The sequence below is a fragment of the Quercus robur genome, chromosome 4, assembly GCF_932294415.1.
Source record: "Quercus robur chromosome 4, dhQueRobu3.1, whole genome shotgun sequence".
NCBI classification, from domain to species: Eukaryota; Viridiplantae; Streptophyta; class Magnoliopsida; order Fagales; family Fagaceae; genus Quercus; species Quercus robur.
Genome location: NC_065537.1, coordinates 77,358,404 through 77,377,187, shown reverse-complemented (window position 1 = coordinate 77,377,187; position 18,784 = coordinate 77,358,404). Strand labels below are relative to the sequence as shown.

Below are 18,784 nucleotides of genomic sequence, written 5' to 3'. Positions count from 1 at the left end.
GGATAGCTTATATTTGAATATTATATTTTACAAGATAACTCTGAATTCTATCATAACAATTCAACTACCTATAAGGCCCCAAGCCTTTCAAGCAACTCAAGCAATAAAGTAGCCCCTAAATGAGGGGCAGTTTAGTCATTCAACGTTAAAAGTAATATACTTACCCAAAAAACACAGAAAATTATAAAAAAAACGTACTCAACACACATGTCAACCTCTAATTCGCTTTTCTGACGATTCACAAATTCCTCTCCTAAAGTCCCAATCCTCTACAACCCACCCATCGTATTCCCCCTACACTCTCCTTCAAAAACAGTACAAAACTTCCAATTTTACCGCAAAGTACAACCCAAATCGAATCCAACAAAATAAAAACGTTTTCAGTTACAAATTGTCACACACAGGAACATTACCCAAACCCCGCAAAAAACTAAAATCACACAGAGAGAAAAAACGAAAGAGAAAGTGTGAAATGTATCACTCTCTTATCACACACACATTACTCTCTCAGATCAGATCCTAAAAATTTTTCACACAAACCCAAAACCAAAAAAAAAAAAAAAAACCCTAAATCTCAAAACATTTTCTCTCCAATTTTCCTTCTCTCCAATCAGATCCCAAATTCTTCTCCCTATACAATTGGATCATATATATATATATAGAGAGAGAGAGAGAGAGAGAGAGAGAGAGAGAGAGTGATATAGATAGATACGATTTTGTTGTTATATATACATATTTTGTTGTGAATTTAGGGTTTGGAGGTGGGAATGGCGAGCATAAAGGGGGTGAGTAGATCGGCGTCGGTGGCGTTGGCGCCGGACTCGCCTTACATGGCGGCGGGGACGATGGCGGGGGCGGTGGATCTGTCGTTCAGCTCGTCGGCGAGCCTTGAGTTGTTCAAGCTCGATTTCCAGTCCGACGATCACGAGATGCCGCTCGTCGGAGAGACGCCGAGCTCCGAGCGGTTCAACAGGATTACGTGGGGGAAGCCTATCGCCACTGCGGAAAAGTTCTCGCTCGGTCTCGTTGCCGGTGGTTTGGTCGATGGGACTATTGATATCTGGAACCCTCTCGCTCTGATCCGGTAATTTTTGGTCTGGTTTGGTGAATTGTGTGAATTGAATTGAGCTGAGCTGGTTGCATTGTTTGGGCATTTGTGAAATTTTGGTTGATTGCATGAGGTGAAACGAGAGGAATTCTTTGGGTTTTGGATTTGTGGAGGGGATTTAGTTTGATATATTTTCTTTGTTCAGGTTTTGATTTGAAGCTGAATTGTTGTAATTTGTAGGCGTTGTTTGGAAATTTGTGAAATTTAGTAAATTGCATTGTGTTAAATAAGAGGGAATCAAGGGGATTTGGATTTTCAGTGAATTGGAATGTGGGTTTTTATAAGTATTTATAAGTTTGATTTGATTTGACTTGACGAATGGTCGAATTGAATTGAGTTGGATGGAATTGGGTGGCATTGTTTGTAAGAAATCTGTGAGATTTAGTTAATTGCATTTGGTGAAATGAGAGGGAATCGAGGAAAGATTTGGATTTTCAGTGAATTGGAATGTGGGTTTTTAGATTTATGTTTTCATTTGATTAGATTTTGGAATTGAAGCTGCATTTGTATTTCCTACATGTTGTCTTTTATAATTTTGATTTGATTTGGCGAGTGGTTGAATTGAATTGAGTTGGATGGAGTAGGCTGGCATTGTTTGGAAGAAATCTGTGAGATTTAGTTAATTTTGTTTGGTGAAATGAGAGGGAATTTAGTGTTGGATTTGATTGGATTGTTGGAGGGGATCTAGTTTTCGAGTGAATTGGAATTTGGGTTTTTAATTTTCTTCTTGTTGTTTAGGTTTTGCAATTGAGGTGGATTTTGTATATCGCAGGCATTGTTTTTGTTTGGATTTTGTTTCTTTATGATCACAATTTATAAGATTTGATTACTGGAACACCAGACACATGGTAGGCAATTTATAAGTCTGGCCAGCTCATGTGGGTTGTTTGTTTTTTTTATTTTGAATATGGCAGTTGGTTTCTGGGGATTATGATGTGTTTATAAATTGTTGTTGGGAATTCACTTTTTGTTGTGGGATTGGATAATTGGTTGGTTTGCTACCTGGGAAATTGGTTGAGAGAATGAGATTTTGGAATTTGTCATTTTTAGTATTGAAATGGATTCTGATGTAGTGAGATGAGTGTTTCTTGTGAATTTTTATTGCTATATTTGGTAGCTTTGAAAGCTGTGAGAAAGAGAGTGAAATATTGGGTTTAAGCCTTGATGGGCCCCCCTCCCCCTCCTACTTTTTTCTCTGTGACTTATTGTATGAATCTAGTAATTTTGCTGTTTTGGATTTTTTTGGCTTCTCTTTTCATTATGGTCTTGTTTTTGTTCTTAGGGCTGAAGCAAGTGAAAATGCTCTCGTTGGGCATCTTTCAAGGCATAAAGGGCCAGTGAGTTTACTACTTTTGCAATATGTTAACCTCCTCTTAGTTGTTCCTTTGCCCCTTTGATGTTTGATGATAACAAATCATTCTTTATAAAGCATTTTTTAATCAATTTCAGGTACGTGGTCTTGAATTTAACGCCATTTCACCAAACTTACTTGCATCTGGTGCCGATGATGGTGAAATCTGTATTTGGGATTTGGCCAACCCTGCAGAACCTTCTCATTTTCCACCGCTCAGGGTAGGTAGTCCTTACTTGTTACTCATGTATCTGAAGCCTTAGGCTTCTTTAATAGATGTGCTAACTCCATCTCAATTCCCCCCCTCCCCCCTTCTGATCATGCCCATGGTCTTATTTAGTTGTATTTTTTTTTGGGGAGGGGGGGAATCTATATACATCGCTATAATTTGTCCTTAAACATGGCATTTGAAAAAGCTTGGAGGGGGTCTATAATGTGGTTCTGCCTTTGTGTAATGTGCAGAAGCTTATTTTAATTTGTAAATTTGTGTAATAATGCATATATATTTTAAATTTTATATAATTTATAAGTAAATTATGGCACTGTGGGCAACAGGAAGGGAAGATTCAAACTACCTACCTCCGCTTCACAAGCCGTGATTTCTGCAGATTTTGCTACCCCTTGGGGCTATATCTGATTATATCTCTAGTAGAAATATATATTTTTGATAAATTAGTAAAATTTATTGATCAAAAAGAGATGACAACCAGTAAACAGGAAGTGTACTGGTAGCATACCAGAATTACACAAAAGTACAGAAATCTAAAAATTCTAGCAAACTAGAGAAGGAATGAGTAATGACCTGCTTCACCACCAGCATAGCCTGTTCAGTGTCTTCAGTTGTCCTGCCATTCCTTTCCTTCCATATTATACAAAGAGGGATTGCACTCCAAAGATCTCCATTATGATGTCTAGCAAGCCACCCCTTCCAACAAGCCAATAGATCCGTCACCCTCTTAGGCCTAGTGTACCCCAAATAAAGAAAGAGCTAGCGCCCAAAGTTCTCTGACCATAGAGCAATGCAACAGTAAATGATCAACATATTCTCTATCTTGCTTACACATACAACACCAATTTACTAGAATAAGACCTTGCCGTCATAGATTTTTAATTGTGAGAATCTTCCCTAATGCAGCTGACCAGAAAAAAAGCTACTTTGAGATGACCTTTGACCTTCCAAATACTCTTCCATGGAAAATCAACAACACCCTTACCATGCAGCACTCTATAGAACGATTTAACTTCAAAAAGTTTGCTCCTTGTTGGCTTCCAACAGATACTATCTTTTTCTTCCCGTCGAATGCATAAATATAAATAAGAGAATGGAGGCCTGTCATCATTCCTTGCTACCAGTCATGCAAAGCACTATAAAAGGAAATCTCTCATACAATCTGATCTGCCCTCCAACTCAGTAAATCTGCTACTGCAGCGTCCTTCCTTTTAGCAAGAGTATAGAGCCTGGGAATGTCTCTTTAAGAGCCCCATCCCTGCACCATTTATCATGCCAAAACCGAACATTTGTACTTCAACCTCAAAACTAATAGATCCAGAAAATTGATTCCAGCCCCTCTGAATATTTTTTTTTTTGATAAGTAATAAGGATTTATTGATAACGAAAAGAGAGAGACACCCAAGTACATAGGAAGTATACAGGGGTGTACATATCAAATACAGAAATTACATAAATCAAGAAAATTCAAAAAAGAAGAAAAATGATGGTTTCTCCATACTGAGAACCAGTCCAGTAAGGTTTTGAAAAAAAGAAGCTTGAGATCAGGCATAGAGCGCTCATTGTCTTCAAAACACCTACTATTTCTTTCCTTCCAAATACACCACATCAAACAATGAGGGACAACTCCAAAGGCGAACTCCATGAGGTCCAACCACTAAGCACCAGCCACCCCACTCAACACAATACTTGATCACAACAACTCTTCTCCAAAGGGCATCCTTTTCTGTGGCAAAACCCCAAAGCCATATACCCAGTAAGGCTTGATTGAAAGAGTGCAAATGGAGAATGACTAGCCCCCCGGCCGAACAGATTCACAAATCTGATTCCAATTTACAAGATAAAACTTAAATTCATCAGACAATCCAACCCACAGAAAATATCTCTGTAACTTTTCAATTTGAGCCACTACAATAGAAGGAAGAGGAAATAATATGGAGGCAAACTAGATAAAGTACTCTTTACTAGAGCTAGCCTACCTCCCTTCCACAAATAAGGCATCTTCCACCCTGCCAATCTTTGTTTTATTTTTTCAAGGACCAGTTTCCAAATTTCCTTGGCTTTAAATCTGGTACACATCAGCAGTCCTATCTCAACTGGTCGGCATCTCCTTGTGTTGCCCCCCTTTTGATCTCTTAGTTTCTTTTTGAACATATTTAGATGATGAAAAAGTAGAATTCAGCCCAACTCACCACGTTGTACTCTTTCTCTTATCTTGTAGTTTAGCCATAGTGTACTAAATGTGCCCAATGCAGGGTAGCGGTTCTGCTGCTCAGGGTGAAATTTCATTCTTATCTTGGAATAGCAAGGTTCAACATATATTGGCATCCACCTCATATAATGGAACAACGGGTGAGGATAAAAACGGAAATTTTAAGTTATTGGTTTTCTATTTATTATTGTTTGTAATGTATTCTATTTTTTTGTTTCCAGTGGTTTGGGACCTAAAGAAGCAAAAACCAGTAATAAGGTAATTTTTTTTGCTACTAATATGAAGTCTTCTTTTTTGAACTCCTGGTATGATCTTTGAATATCTCATGTGGCCTCTGTCAATTGCAGCTTTTCAGATTCAGTTAGAAGGCGGAGCTCTGTTTTGCAGTGGAATCCTGATATTGCAACTCAGCTTGTTGTTGCATCAGATGAAGATAGTTCACCTTCTGTGAGGGTATTGACTTTGAGAAAGATGTTGCTTTACTTGAGTGCAAAATATGATTTTGAGGTTATGTAATTAGGAAAAAGAAAAAAAAAAGGTCTTCTGTTCATTAATTTATAGCAATTTTATGCAAGCAGTTATGGGATATGCGGAATATAATGACACCGGTTAAAGAGTTCACGGGGCATACTAAAGGTAATGATACTTTGTAACATGATATTCCATTTTAACTGTATTATTGTTTTTATCAGTTTATGTTTATATGATTGCTGTTTTGGGATACCATTAGCCATGCATGACTTTTTGAATTTTTTTCCCTATCCCTCTCTTGTGCTTCCATATGTCTAGAATAATTGAATTTGATTGCATGCCCAATTTGCAGTAGCTGCTTGAGGAGTATTATTTGTTGATTACTATTGTTGTCCTTCAAATAGAAAGTACTCATCATTAATTTATTTGATTGATAGGAAATTATTTTGCCTTTTCTCATCATTTTTCCCTTATAAACTTCTCATGCTTTTCAAATTGAATATGAGTCACCTTTCCTTTATGAGGTCAGCTGTTTGGGCATGTTCTTTAGTTGTAGATTCATCCAATATTTTGTTGCCCTGTCTCCCCATCGTTTGTATAACATTGAATGAGTATGGTAGCTATTCTATACATGGTTTATTGGAAACCTATTTAGGAAATTGACTCCAATTTCATAGTGACTGAAGTTTATTCATGCCAAATTATGATCCTCATGATACTTAAATGCGAATCCAGATGTACATAGTATTACAAATTGAATTATCTTTGAAGTTCAAATATTTTTTAATTGCTGCCTGATTATGTATATAATGGGTGTCATATTACTAGATTATAGAAGCTTTTGTTTTGTTTTGTGATTTGTTAAATGCATACAGAGATTTGGATTTCTATATGTTTTTCTAGTCACCAATGATCGGTGCAGTAGTATTTAATTAATGCCACATTAGTTGTCCTAGCAATGCAGTACATATACTTCCAATTTCCAATATACAATTATCAAAATTTTAGTTTTGTTGTGCATGATGTTGAATATTTTCCACCTTTCTGCATTTCTTACATCAGGTGTAATTGCGATGGCGTGGTGTCCCATTGACAGTTCTTATTTGATTACCTGTGCCAAAGATAGTCGAACTATTTGCTGGGATACCGTTTCTGGAGAGGTATGGAATTTGGCCTTCCTTATCATGTGTCTGTTATTTTTTTTGAAGATTGTCCTATTATGATTTTTCTTCTGGGTTGTTCTTCAGTATAGGATACTTTTTGCTATGGTAACACTTCTTTGTTTTTGATTTTGACTCAGATTGTTTCTGAACTGCCTACTGGTACCAACTGGAATTTTGATGTACACTGGTATCCAAAGATACCTGGGGTTATATCAGCATCTTCATTTGATGGAAAAATTGGAATTTATAACATTGAGGTATATACCAATTATATTTTTATAGATCTGTCTAAAAGGTTCTGCTTTCTTTTGAGCCTTATAACAAGTTGTAAGTTGGCAACAATTAAAATGGAAAATAATTGAGTAAAGTGATGGATCTTTTTATGCATATTATATGCCATTTTATCAATAACTGCAATTTAGTATGAGTGCTAAAGAGATGAGTGGGACAAAAGGGTGTAAGGGGATGGGTAGAGCAACACGGGAATATTGCATTTACAATTTTTGTGGCATATGGATTCCAATATTGATGAATGACAACATGAACAAAAATAGAATGGACAATGATTGCATTTGTGCGAATGTAGAGTTGGTGTTAATTGAGGATTAGATTAAGGGATGGTGTGGGAAGTGCAAAGAAATTTTATTTAAAATTTGGTCTTCTTTAATTTTGGAGTCAATTGAATATTTATTGGATAATTGCATTTTATTTTAGGTCTTAGTAGTTAATCAGTATCATTAGTAGCTTTATTTTATATCCTAGAGTCAAGTGTTGTTTTGTAATTCAATAATTGAGATTTCTCAAGTCATTTAGAATTAGGTTTCCTTAGTCAATTAGAATTAGAATTAAGGTTTCCTATATTAGTTAGAATTAGGGTTTAGTAGTCTATATAAGCACAATAATATACTCCTTTGGAGAATTATTATTTTGATGATGAATAAAATGTCTCTTGAAATTGTCCCAATGGTTTGGTGCTAACTCTACCCTAGAAGCTAACTCCTAGAGGTTTTCTTTTGCTTGGTTTGACTCCAAGCAAGCCTAGGTGTTGACTTCTAGGTTACATATCCCTTTATTTCTTGTTCTTTAATTTTGTTGTTGCATTGTTTTGGTTTGTCCTGCGTTAGGGAACTTGTCTAATATGGTTTGAAATGTGGAACAAAGTTTCTATGAAAACCTGATCTTGAAATTCAGAAAGCGCACTGCTAAGTTACCCATGCTCATGTGGGTTTTTCCAACCCTGGTAGAACAGGTTGATTCATTTGCAAAATGGCCTATAGTGGAACTTTCTTTTGTAATGGATTTCACTTAATTCTTATGCAGGGTTGCAGTCGATATGGCGTTGGAGAGAATGAGTTTGGTGCAGGTAATTTTTTCTTATTAGCTCTCATAAATCATATCATCAAATTGCCTACAGTGGTTTGATATGCATACTGGCGTTTATTTTTACATGCATTGTCTTGGCCATGGTAGCTTGTTTCTTAAAAGATTTGGGGGAGAAATTAGCACTTATTGGTTTTGAAATAAGTGAGATTTGAGCTTGTCTTTTTGTTGTGTCTTGAACTCAACTATTGATTCATCTCTTGAAATGATAGGCTTTAGTTGGCAAGAAGTTAACATGATAGAGTAAATGATAGGCTTTGGTGTATTTCAAAGGATATTAAAAAGTCTTTTTTATGGGCAAGTTACATATGTACCAAATGCGTGCTGCCTGAGCTAGAGTTCATTGGTGATATAATAAAAAAGTATTTTTTGTTGACATTCATACACTGTGTGTGTATATGGAAATAAACAATCTTCTGTTTATCTGTTTATTATTTTTGGGTTGTGGGTCACTAGTAAGTCACTTCTAAAAGGAGTTGGTTGTTTTGAGGATTGGGTAATGGTGGCTAATATGGGTCTATATGATCAATCAACATACATCCTATCCTCTAAAGTGTATGGTGCAATCGACATACAACATTTGGTTTGGTCATGTTCAAGGAGAGTGATTAAGGCACTGGTAAGGAAGAGTGAGTTGATCCAAGTTGAGGGAATGAAAAAGGTGGAGGTAGACCAAAATAGCATGAGTACAAGTAATTAAAATGGACATGTCAATTAATGAAGTAACCAAGAGTATGATTTCAGATAGAATAGAATGGAGAAGAAGAATACATGTGGTTGACCCTAACTAATCTGTTGAGGTTCCATAGCTGAGCCCAAATGTTTGAGACTAAGGCTTTGTTGTTGTAATTCTCTTCTGATTTGAAGTTAGTTGTCTGGTTTAATCCATCAATCAATGGAAAAAATTTAATCCTAAAATTTTTTAAATCAGTTGGCAGTGTTTTTCATGGTTATATAGGATGAAACACTTTCTGAACTTGTATGCTTATGACCTTGTTGCTGATCATGTCTTGGACATTTTTTTTCAAGTCTTCTTCTAAATTGATGGAACCTTTTGGGTAATTGATTCTTGTAGACACAATGCTATTCAATTGACATCCTGCATGCTCAATTTTGATTTTGCCACTTTGAATTCACAAGCGTAACACTTTCTCTGCAGCATTGTTAATAGATTGGCCTTTGGGCTAAATGGCATCTCCACCTCTGTATAAGACTGGGGGTGGCTGAGATGCTGCAGATTCCAGTCTTGCAGAGTGCAAGTTCAACAACAATGCCTTAGTCCAAAAACATGGTTGGAATGATTTGAGCCACACTTTGACAAAGATCATTGTTTTTATTATTTTGTTTCTTGAGTTTCTTGTAATAACATTATTTTTTGGGGGTTGGATCTAGTGTCCATTTGGGAACAGCTTATTTAGCTTTTTGTTGAAAGTGTGCTAAAGTGTACTTTTACCTTGAAAAAGTGAGAAAAAGTGGGGAAAAGTGAAAAAAAGCGAGGTTTTAAAAAGCTGTATATAAAAGTTAAAAGCTAAAAGCTAATACTAAAACCTGATGCCAAATTCAGCCCTATTATTCTTATTTTATATGATTATTAAATGTCAAAACGTCGTATTCATTATAGAATTTCCATTCTGTAGTTGTTTCACTGATTAACTTACATATGCAAGTCCTGAATTTTGTTGGGTAATTGCAAGCAAAATAAACAATTGTTTCTTTATAAAATGGATGAGTAGTGAGTTCATACAGGGAAGAAAAGATTGTACACTGTGAAGTAATTTAGGAATTGATGCATGCTAGTACTTATTCCTATTTCTCCTCCTTTCCCCCTCCTTTCATCCCACAATCATTTGTTGTTACCTTCTGTAATTGATTATATTTCCTGTGAAATTCAGTTTCATAGTAGTACCTTTTTTATGCAGCTCCTCTGAGAGCTCCAAAATGGTATAAACGTCCTGCTGGGGCATCTTTTGGCTTTGGTGGCAAGCTTGTAGGGTTTCGCCCTAGGCCCTCTGCTGCAGGTGTTCCAGCTGGTGCTTCAGAGGTATCTTTATTGGTCAATGTCTATTTGTTCTCTTATTTTATGTTGTATTTGTTTGTTAATTTTTTTACCTCTTTATCCAGGTTTATGTCCACACCTTAGTTACTGAAGACAGTTTGGTCAGTCGATCATCTGAATTTGAAGCTGCAATTCAAAATGGGGAAAGGTCTTTGTTGAGAGTACTTTGTGAGAAAAAGTCACAAGAGACTGAGTATGTTATCTTTACTGGCGAATGAATATTTTTATCTTTTGCTATTAGAAGTTGCTCTATTACTTTCGCATCTCTTGATTCCTTTTGAGCTGTTTTAACAGATCTGAGGATGACCGAGAAACATGGAACTTCTTGAAGGTTATGTTTGAAGATGATGGGACAGCAAGGACAAAGCTGCTCTCCCACCTAGGTTTCAGTGTACCTACTAAAGAAAAAGATAGTGTCGAAGATCTTTCCCAGGAAGTAAAAGCACTTGAACTCGACGATACTGTAACTGAGAAGGTTGGATATGGGGGTGATAAAGAAGTTAACGTTTTCCCTACCGATAATGGGGAAGATTTCTTTAACAATCTTAGCCCAGCTGGAACACCTGTGTCTACCTCTCGTGGTGAAAACTTTGCTACTGGAGATACTGCCCCTGATTCAGAACAATTGCAACAAGAACCAGATGGATTTGAGGAGAGCATTGACCCAGCATTTGATGATGCTGTCCAAAGTGCTTTAATTGTTGGAGATTACAAGGGGGCAGTTGCACAGTGCATATCTGCAAATAAAATGGCTGATGCTTTAGTTATTGCTAATGTTGGTGGTGCATCCTTGTGGGAGAGCACACGGGATCAATACTTTAAGATTAGCCGATCACCATACCTAAAGGTAGTTTATTTATCTTGAATAGCCTCATTTTACTTTGATGAATGTATGAAGCTATGTAAAACGATTGGAGATAAATATTTTATATCTTATCAATTGATTATTAACAATGTATTTATAATGTCTCTTTCATACATGCGGGTTTCATTTTCAGGTTGTTTCTGCAATGGTGAACAATGATCTCTTGAGCCTTGTAAATACAAGGCCCCTGAAATTCTGGAAAGAAACACTTGCTCTTCTCTGTAGTGTAAGTTTTATTACTCCTGGCAAAGATAGAGTTCTTTTTTGTGACATTCCAGCACATTGTTTACGATTTAGATGCATGGACACTTCAATCAATTTTTTTATTGAATCCAAATAAATGGTATTTTGTTGCTGAATTTCTTTCCCTGTTTCATGTTTCTTCCATTAATATATATATATATATATGTATATATATATTTTCCCTCTTAGTTTGCTAAATGGTTTATTATGATCTTGAATGCTGTGGAATGGTTATCCGTTACCTGCATTTACATAGTATCTCTTCCTTTTCATGTTGATGTTAGCAAATGGTATACTCAACCTGTCTGATCTACCTCCTCATGCCCACAGCTGAATGTAGTTGCAGGAATTGCTAGAGATATTGTTTCTTTTATGAGGCATCTTTTTTCTAAATTATCCTTGCATTCAGACATCATTATTAGAAGTCAACAGTCTGCCTTTTGAAACTATGAATTGAATGAGTTTCTGTTTCTGGATTTATTGTGGAGGTAATGAACTCTTGACCTGATGATCTTCTGTGCTATGGCCCAAGAGACAGACAAGTCAAATTAAACATATTTGTTTCTTACTTTGCAATGATGGCTATCCTGTAATAGTTACTGTAAGAAATAGTTTCTTGTGCAATTAATTGCATTGATCATGAAGTTATTGTGTCTGCTAAATTCTTATTCCTTCTTTTTTCCCAAAAAAAAAAAAAAAAAATCGTCATCAAACAGTTTGCACAGAGAGAGGAATGGACTATGCTCTGTGACACACTTGCTTCGAAACTCATGACCGCTGGTAACACGTTGGCTGCTACTCTTTGTTATATATGTGCGGGAAATATTGATAAAACGGTGGAAATTTGGTCAAGGAGTCTTAGAACTGAGCACGAAGGGAAATCCTATGTTGAGCTTCTTCAGGTTAATTTGGTACTTGTAGAGGTGTATTTTGACCTGTATAATCTGGCCACAATACTTATTTATTTTTTTAATCATTTTTTTAGGATTTGATGGAAAAGACTATTGTCCTTGCCTTGGCAACTGGGCAGAAGCAATTTAGTGCATCTTTGTGTAAGCTTGTTGAAAAATATGCTGAAATTTTAGCAAGTCAAGGGCTTTTAACAACAGCAATGGAGTACCTTAAACTTTTGGGCTCTGATGAATTGTCACCTGAACTTGTGATCTTAAGGGATCGAATTGCACTCGCTACAGAACCTGGTATGTGATTTTGGTAATATCTTTCGTGTAGTGTTAGAACCCTGGTGGTTGCTGGATGAAATTTGTGGTTCATTCTTTTCTCATATAATTTTGGCATGTTTTATTTTCCAGTTTTATTTTCAAAACACTATCATTCTTGCTTTTCTTATGCTGCTGTTTTTATGTAAGCAGTGGCTTCCAGTCACCTTTGTGGAACTGGAAAAAGAAAAGTGATTGGTAGGCAGCCTTATCAATCAAAAAAAGTGATTGGTAAAGAGCCATACCCTCAATTGTTTTGGAAAGGCTAATTCCTGAACTCAAACCCAAAAAATGACATGAATGGAATAAGATGGTGAGTCAAAATTGAAATGTCTGGCCCCATGGCCTTTGCCTTAGCCAACTGGTGTGGGTTTTGACCAACTAGGAGCCCTCATGTGTGATCTTGTATCTCTCATGGAAAATTGTTTTTTAGTGTTTAATAGTTGTATTTCTGTTTACAATCTGCCATACATAATGATATCAAGAAATTGGTAGAATCTCATTTACATTGACATGGGATGAGCAACCATCATCTAAGAGACCTGGTTAGTTTCATTTATTATACTAGGAGATCTACTTCACTAGGTAATTAGAACAAATTAGTTTCCATCAAATCTTTTGAACATAGATGACTTTTAATAGCATAGAATTGGATGCTAAAATTGTTCTTTTGAATATGCTGATTTTAATGGGGCCAGCTCTATGATATAGCCTTTTTTTGCCTCAATATATGGTTTCAGTTGATGATTTTGTTTGTTGCAGAGAAAGAAGCCAGGGCTATGCCTCTTGAAAACTCTCAAACACAAAGTGCAGCAGTGTATGGTACTGATCAATCCAATTATGGCTATGATACCTCTCAAACATATTATCAGGTGTTTATTTGTGACTCTCTTTTCTGTGTGATATAGTTGTCTCAGCTGCTGTTTAATTGCAAACGTTGTTGCATTTCTCCCAGTTATTCTAATGTGTATTTCTTTTTATCCTTTGAATTTCTTTAATGTGTATTGTTTAGGAAACTGCGCCATCACAAATGCAGCCTAGTGTTCCCAGCAGTCCATATGGTGGAAATTATCAACCTCCCTCAAGTTCTCCTTATGGAGCATACGGAACTCCTGCTCCCTATCAGCCCCCAAATATATTCCTTCCATCACAGACACCTTCCCAGGTATTTTTTGTTATATGGTTCATCTAGTACTATTGGTTTTTATTTGGTGTTTAGTATATAAAATATCTTAGCAATGCTATAGACCTGCTAAATTATGCTTATTTGTAGTTTGTATCGTATTTATATGCTGCCCAACTATTACATGGACCAATTATATCCAGTCTGTCTGAGCTGGTAGTAGTTCACTTATAAATCTTCTGAATCAAACTTAATCTCCCTTCCATCTATGTTTTATAATCTATAAAGTTGTTCTGGGTTGTCATTTCTGGCATTTAACATAATGTTGGTCATGAAATTCTCACCATATTTTTTGTCTAGATTTTATTTTACAAATTTTTCCTGTCACTTGCTATAAATAATACTTTTAGACATGAGTTTTATGACCTTTTTTGTTACTCTTCTAGCCAAATTTTGCTGCACCTCCCGCTACTGCGCCTGTTGCGAGGCCCTTTATTCCCACAACTCCTGCTATGCTGAAAAATGCAGGGCAATATCAGCAGCCCACATTGGGTTCTCAGTTGTATCCTGTAAGTATATTCCCTTTTGATGCGTGTGCGTGTGTGAGATTTGTAGTTTGATGTCAAAATGCAATATTGTAAGCAACTTGTGAGTGATATACCAAAAAATTCATTGTATATGTTTCAGGGAACCGCTAACCCTACTTATCAACCTGTACCATCTGGGAATGTTCCAGCTGCCCCTATTACATCACAACCAGGCTCAGTTCCTGGCCATACAATGCCACATGTTGTAGCTCCCACCCCATCCCTGAAGGGATTTATGCCAGTTAATTCAGCGGTTGTTCAAAGATCTGGTATGGGTTCAATGCAACCACACAGTCCCACTCAGGCAGCATCAGTGCAACCCACCATTACACCTGCCGCTCCACCACCTACTGTACAGACAGTTGATACTTCAAATGTACCAGGTATTTATTTTATATATTTATAAATTTTACTTGATTAATCCATTGATTCTTTGAATAATAAAATTTACCTTCACATAGCCCTGCTTATTCAAAAACTAATATAATGAAAATATAAAAAGAATAGCCGGCATTACACACTATCCTGGAGATTCTGATGGAATTAGATGTCAACTGTAGGAACTCTTAAGGTAATGAGTGGTGACAGGTAGCAGTGGCAATCTTTTCTCTGTCTCAAGGTTTTGTGTTTAAAAATTCAGACAGTCTGGATAGTAATACAAACTAGTTGTTTGTTAATTAATGGGATGCATGTCTCATCTTATCAATAGAGGTTTTTATGCATTTTTTAATTCTGCACATCTTTTGACATCTAAACAGATGTACCTGAGGGAAAAATGGATCTTGGATCTTGATAAACCATGCATGCAAGCAGAAAAAAGGCTTTTTCATGTTCTCCATTTTTTTTGGTCCAAGCAAAATAGTGCTTTAGAAAAACAAAAGTTGGATTGGTCCTGTGTGGTCAGAATTTAATCCATTCTGGTTCTGCTTCTCCTAGTAATTTTGGAATTTTGGGTCTCGGTGTGTTGTACTGATGATTTGTTATGCTAGGTTAGCTGGGTTTTATTGATTTCATAAATTTTTTTTACAGAATAGTGTTCTCATACATGGAACCAATCTTGGAAGTAGGCCATTTTGGTTGAAATAATTGTTGGTAACCAGTTTTGACATTTTGTCTCATATCATGCAAAAAAGAAAATAGTAAGTGAATAACTAAAAAGAAGCTAAACAAGTATCTTATTACTCTTGCATGGTGTTTTGATTCTTTTGAAGCCCTTCCATGCTTCCACGCCTACTGACAATTGTTTAATATAATTTTTGGTTGAGTGGTCTATGGTTAACATCTTGAGTTAGTTTCAGCTAGGTAAATTTCTGAAAACTGAATATTTATCCTAATAAAAATTCGCTTCTGCTTTATTTGTTTTCCTCCTTCTATGCTCTTATCATTCACTTCGCTATTTAATGCTGATGTTTGTTATTGCTAAACTTGCCCCAGTGCACCAAAAATCTGTCATCGCAACATTGACAAGACTTTTCAACGAGACATCAGAAGCACTGGGAGGTTCACGTGCAAATCCAGCAAAGAAGCGAGAAATAGAAGACAATTCAAGGAAATTGGGTGCCTTGTTTGCAAAACTCAACAGTGGGGACATATCGAAAAATGCTTCCGATAAGCTTGTTCAGCTCTGCCAGGCTTTGGATGGTGGCGATTTCAGTACTGCTCTTCAAATCCAGGTACGTTTCTTTAACATTCACACACTTCATTTAGGTTGCAAAACTTGAAATATTAAATTCTATTTGTTTGCTTTTGTTTCTGCGTGGTTCAGGTACTACTTACGACTAGTGAGTGGGATGAGTGCAACTTCTGGCTAGCTACACTAAAGCGAATGATCAAGACAAGGCAGAATGTCAGAATAAATTAACGAAGGCACGGGGAATCGTTCTAAGATCTGTTTCCTGGATTGGAATTTTTTCACCTGTGTGGGTATCTTCTCGGAGAAATAATCTTTTCTTCAATGTACACAAGACTGGCTTCTATAGATTGCAGCTGCAGGAATTTGGTTCTTCACAATATATCGACTGGCTTTCAGTTAAAAGCTATTTTTGGAAGCTGTTGGTGGAGATAGTTTTCTTGACATAATGGACTGTGGATGGTTGTTTTTTTTTTTATTAATACTTTTAGTGTTGAGAAATAGTGTTTTTTTTTTTCTCTTGAATTTTAAAGTTCATAGATGGTTTACTTTCCCTTTTTGGCTGTTCAAAAGTCTTAGTGAGCTGCTTTAAGCCGTTTTCTGTTGTCAAATTACTTAAATTTTTTTTTTTCCTTTTGGAACTTAGACTGTACCAGCCTTGTGATTTTATCATGAATATGAACGCAAATATTTGAATAATATAGCATGATTCGTTGAGATGAGTGGCGTTTGAATGCTATTTTTATGTTTAGTACCTGTTTTTTAATGGTTACAATGTACCGTCTAGCAAAGCCTTTTTGTTTTATATTTTAATCTACTTTGAGTTGAAGTTTTCTACTGTGGCCTGAGGCCATGAGAGATGCCTAGGAGCAGCCTCCAAGTTGGTGCTTATTTCATGGTAGGTTTGAACGTATCGAATATTGCAGACTTGTTTACCAGCATTCTCGAGTGGGAATGGGACTTACTGAGGAGTGATGTCATGTTTATTTTATTTATTTTTGTTTGGGGAAGAGGAAATTAAATTAAACACGATTAAGTAGTACGAGGTTTAGGGCAACACTTCAAGCGTCAGCTAATAACCGGTACAAAATGAAGGAGGATGGAATACATAAAAAGAGCTGTAACTAGGTGAAAATCCTTTCTAGGCAAAGATCCTCGCATTGACTCATTTCATGAAAGGCTTGTAATATGAGATCTAAGCATTACAAGAGTGAGATATATCAAACAAGCATCATGCGATGTAAAGATCGTAACATCAGCTTTTGCATCTATTTCAATGTAGAGTTATTGAGCGTTGAGGTTGTTACTTGTTAGCTAGGATGAGGCCATCACGAAGGCTCAAAGTTCAGCAGCCTTGGAAAGAGTGAGACCAAAAGAATTTTGAGGAAGCCTCCAGTCCAGAAGCCTCCACAGTTTCTAATGATCCCGCCAGCACTGACCTTAATTATCAGGACTAATTTTCGTGATAGTAGTGAAGGTGATTGCGGATACAAATCTATTATTTTGCGTAATCCTAGACAGAAAATGGTTGCTAGTTTAATTTAGAAATATGAAACTTGGTTGAGGGCATTGTGGCTTGTTAACAAGACGTGATAGCATATAGGTGTTGATGTGTTGTGTAAGCTATGTTGGCCAAACTTTGAGGTTGCACAAGTCAAGCCCTCCGCATGGTGGTGCATGGACTGCTAAACATTTGCTTTGGCTGTCAAGTGTGCATGGTTGGAACATTTATACAAGCACGGTTGTTACTGAGTAATTGCATTCATAGATAACCTATATGGGTGCGCTAGCAACATGGCAAGGCTCCAAAACACCAAGCTATTGTGTCCTAGAGCTAGTTCCAAGATTATGGCCACAACCACAAGTATAGGAGCATTTACTTTCCAAGTAACTATTCATTGACAGTATTTCTTGCATGCTTACTTAAGCTGTTGGGGGTGTCAACGAGGTATGAATAAGGGGAAAACAGTCAAAACCCAAAAGTGTATTTTATGTTAAACATTGTAAACTCTTTGTTTGTAAGCTTTAGTGGCTGGTTTAGGTTAAGATAAGTTGTATATGAGAGAAAAGTCTTAGTGTCCTTTATACTTTGCAGTAAAGAAATAGGTTTATGAGTGTTTTGCTTAAATATGTGTGTTTGTTGTGTATGTAGTACTCTATACGAAAATTCAGGAAAATACACTCATTCTGCAAAATCTTTTGACTTCCTAATTTCAATTAGAATTTTGAGTGATGTAAATACAAGATTTTTGAACATATTTAAAAATATATTATATATTTTATACACTTGGAACAACATATAGATTACATCAACATCTTGCTTTGTTTCCTTTTCTTGTTTATGCTAAGGAAGGTGGGGGTTCATTTCAATCAAATTCAAATCATCACCAATAGTGTTTTTATCCAACGATAGAAATAGGTTAATAGATAGAAAATAATTATTTCCCATACCTAATTTTCATTAAGATAATATTAATAAAAACTATTTGAAGTGCATTATATTGATTTTGAGAGTGTGGCTATTTTGGGGTCATGTTTCGGGTTCTTAGTGGGAGTTAAAGTTGATGCCCAATTTCTCAATTGAGTTAAAATTATATATCTATGGCACAATAAATTATATTATCTAATTAAATTAAAAAATATGGTTGATTTGACCAAAGTTTATGTGTTTGAATTTAATTAAGGAACCTAATATAATTGTACCTAAGTTTTATCCTTTTCAATTTGTCATCATATCTTTAATTTGTATTATTTTTAGGGTCATTATGTCATTATGCTTTAGGGTTATTTATAAAATATAAAGATATAAATATAAATATTTCTTTAAATAAGTATTATTCCTGCATATATAATGGATAAACATAACAATCGTTGACCATTTTTTATTATTATTAAAAGCATTAACTAGTTTAGTTTATAAATAAAAACTTTTTCCACATATTTCTGGTAAGGCTTATTCCTATATTGACCCTTATCCATTGGAAGCTAATTTACTAGTTAGTTACACTTTACGGTTCCCAAACAATATTATTTAGACAATTACAAATAACCAAACAGTATTCTTAAGACAATTACAAGTAACTGCTAGTAGCTTGTCTAAGTTCCCAAACAATATTGTTTAGACAATTACAAATAACCAAACAATATTC

At 35.8% G+C, this 18,784-nt stretch overlaps 1 protein-coding gene across 1 annotated transcript; it reads left to right on the top strand.

The window, feature by feature from the left end:
• Positions 1-407: 407 nt before the first annotated feature.
• On the top strand, positions 408-16,352 carry LOC126723799 (protein transport protein SEC31 homolog B). The gene is made up of 22 exons (XM_050427597.1): positions 408-1,084; positions 2,391-2,445; positions 2,558-2,680; positions 4,944-5,040; positions 5,122-5,158; positions 5,248-5,353; positions 5,479-5,536; positions 6,434-6,531; positions 6,672-6,791; positions 7,855-7,897; positions 9,834-9,955; positions 10,036-10,163; positions 10,265-10,817; positions 10,969-11,061; positions 11,795-11,980; positions 12,064-12,277; positions 13,058-13,167; positions 13,308-13,460; positions 13,865-13,987; positions 14,106-14,388; positions 15,440-15,678; positions 15,771-16,352. Exons 1-22 carry the CDS (start codon positions 768-770, stop codon positions 15,864-15,866), a joined length of 3,354 nt encoding a protein of 1,117 aa, XP_050283554.1. The 5' UTR covers positions 408-767; the 3' UTR covers positions 15,867-16,352.
• Positions 16,353-18,784: the final 2,432 nt, after the last annotated feature.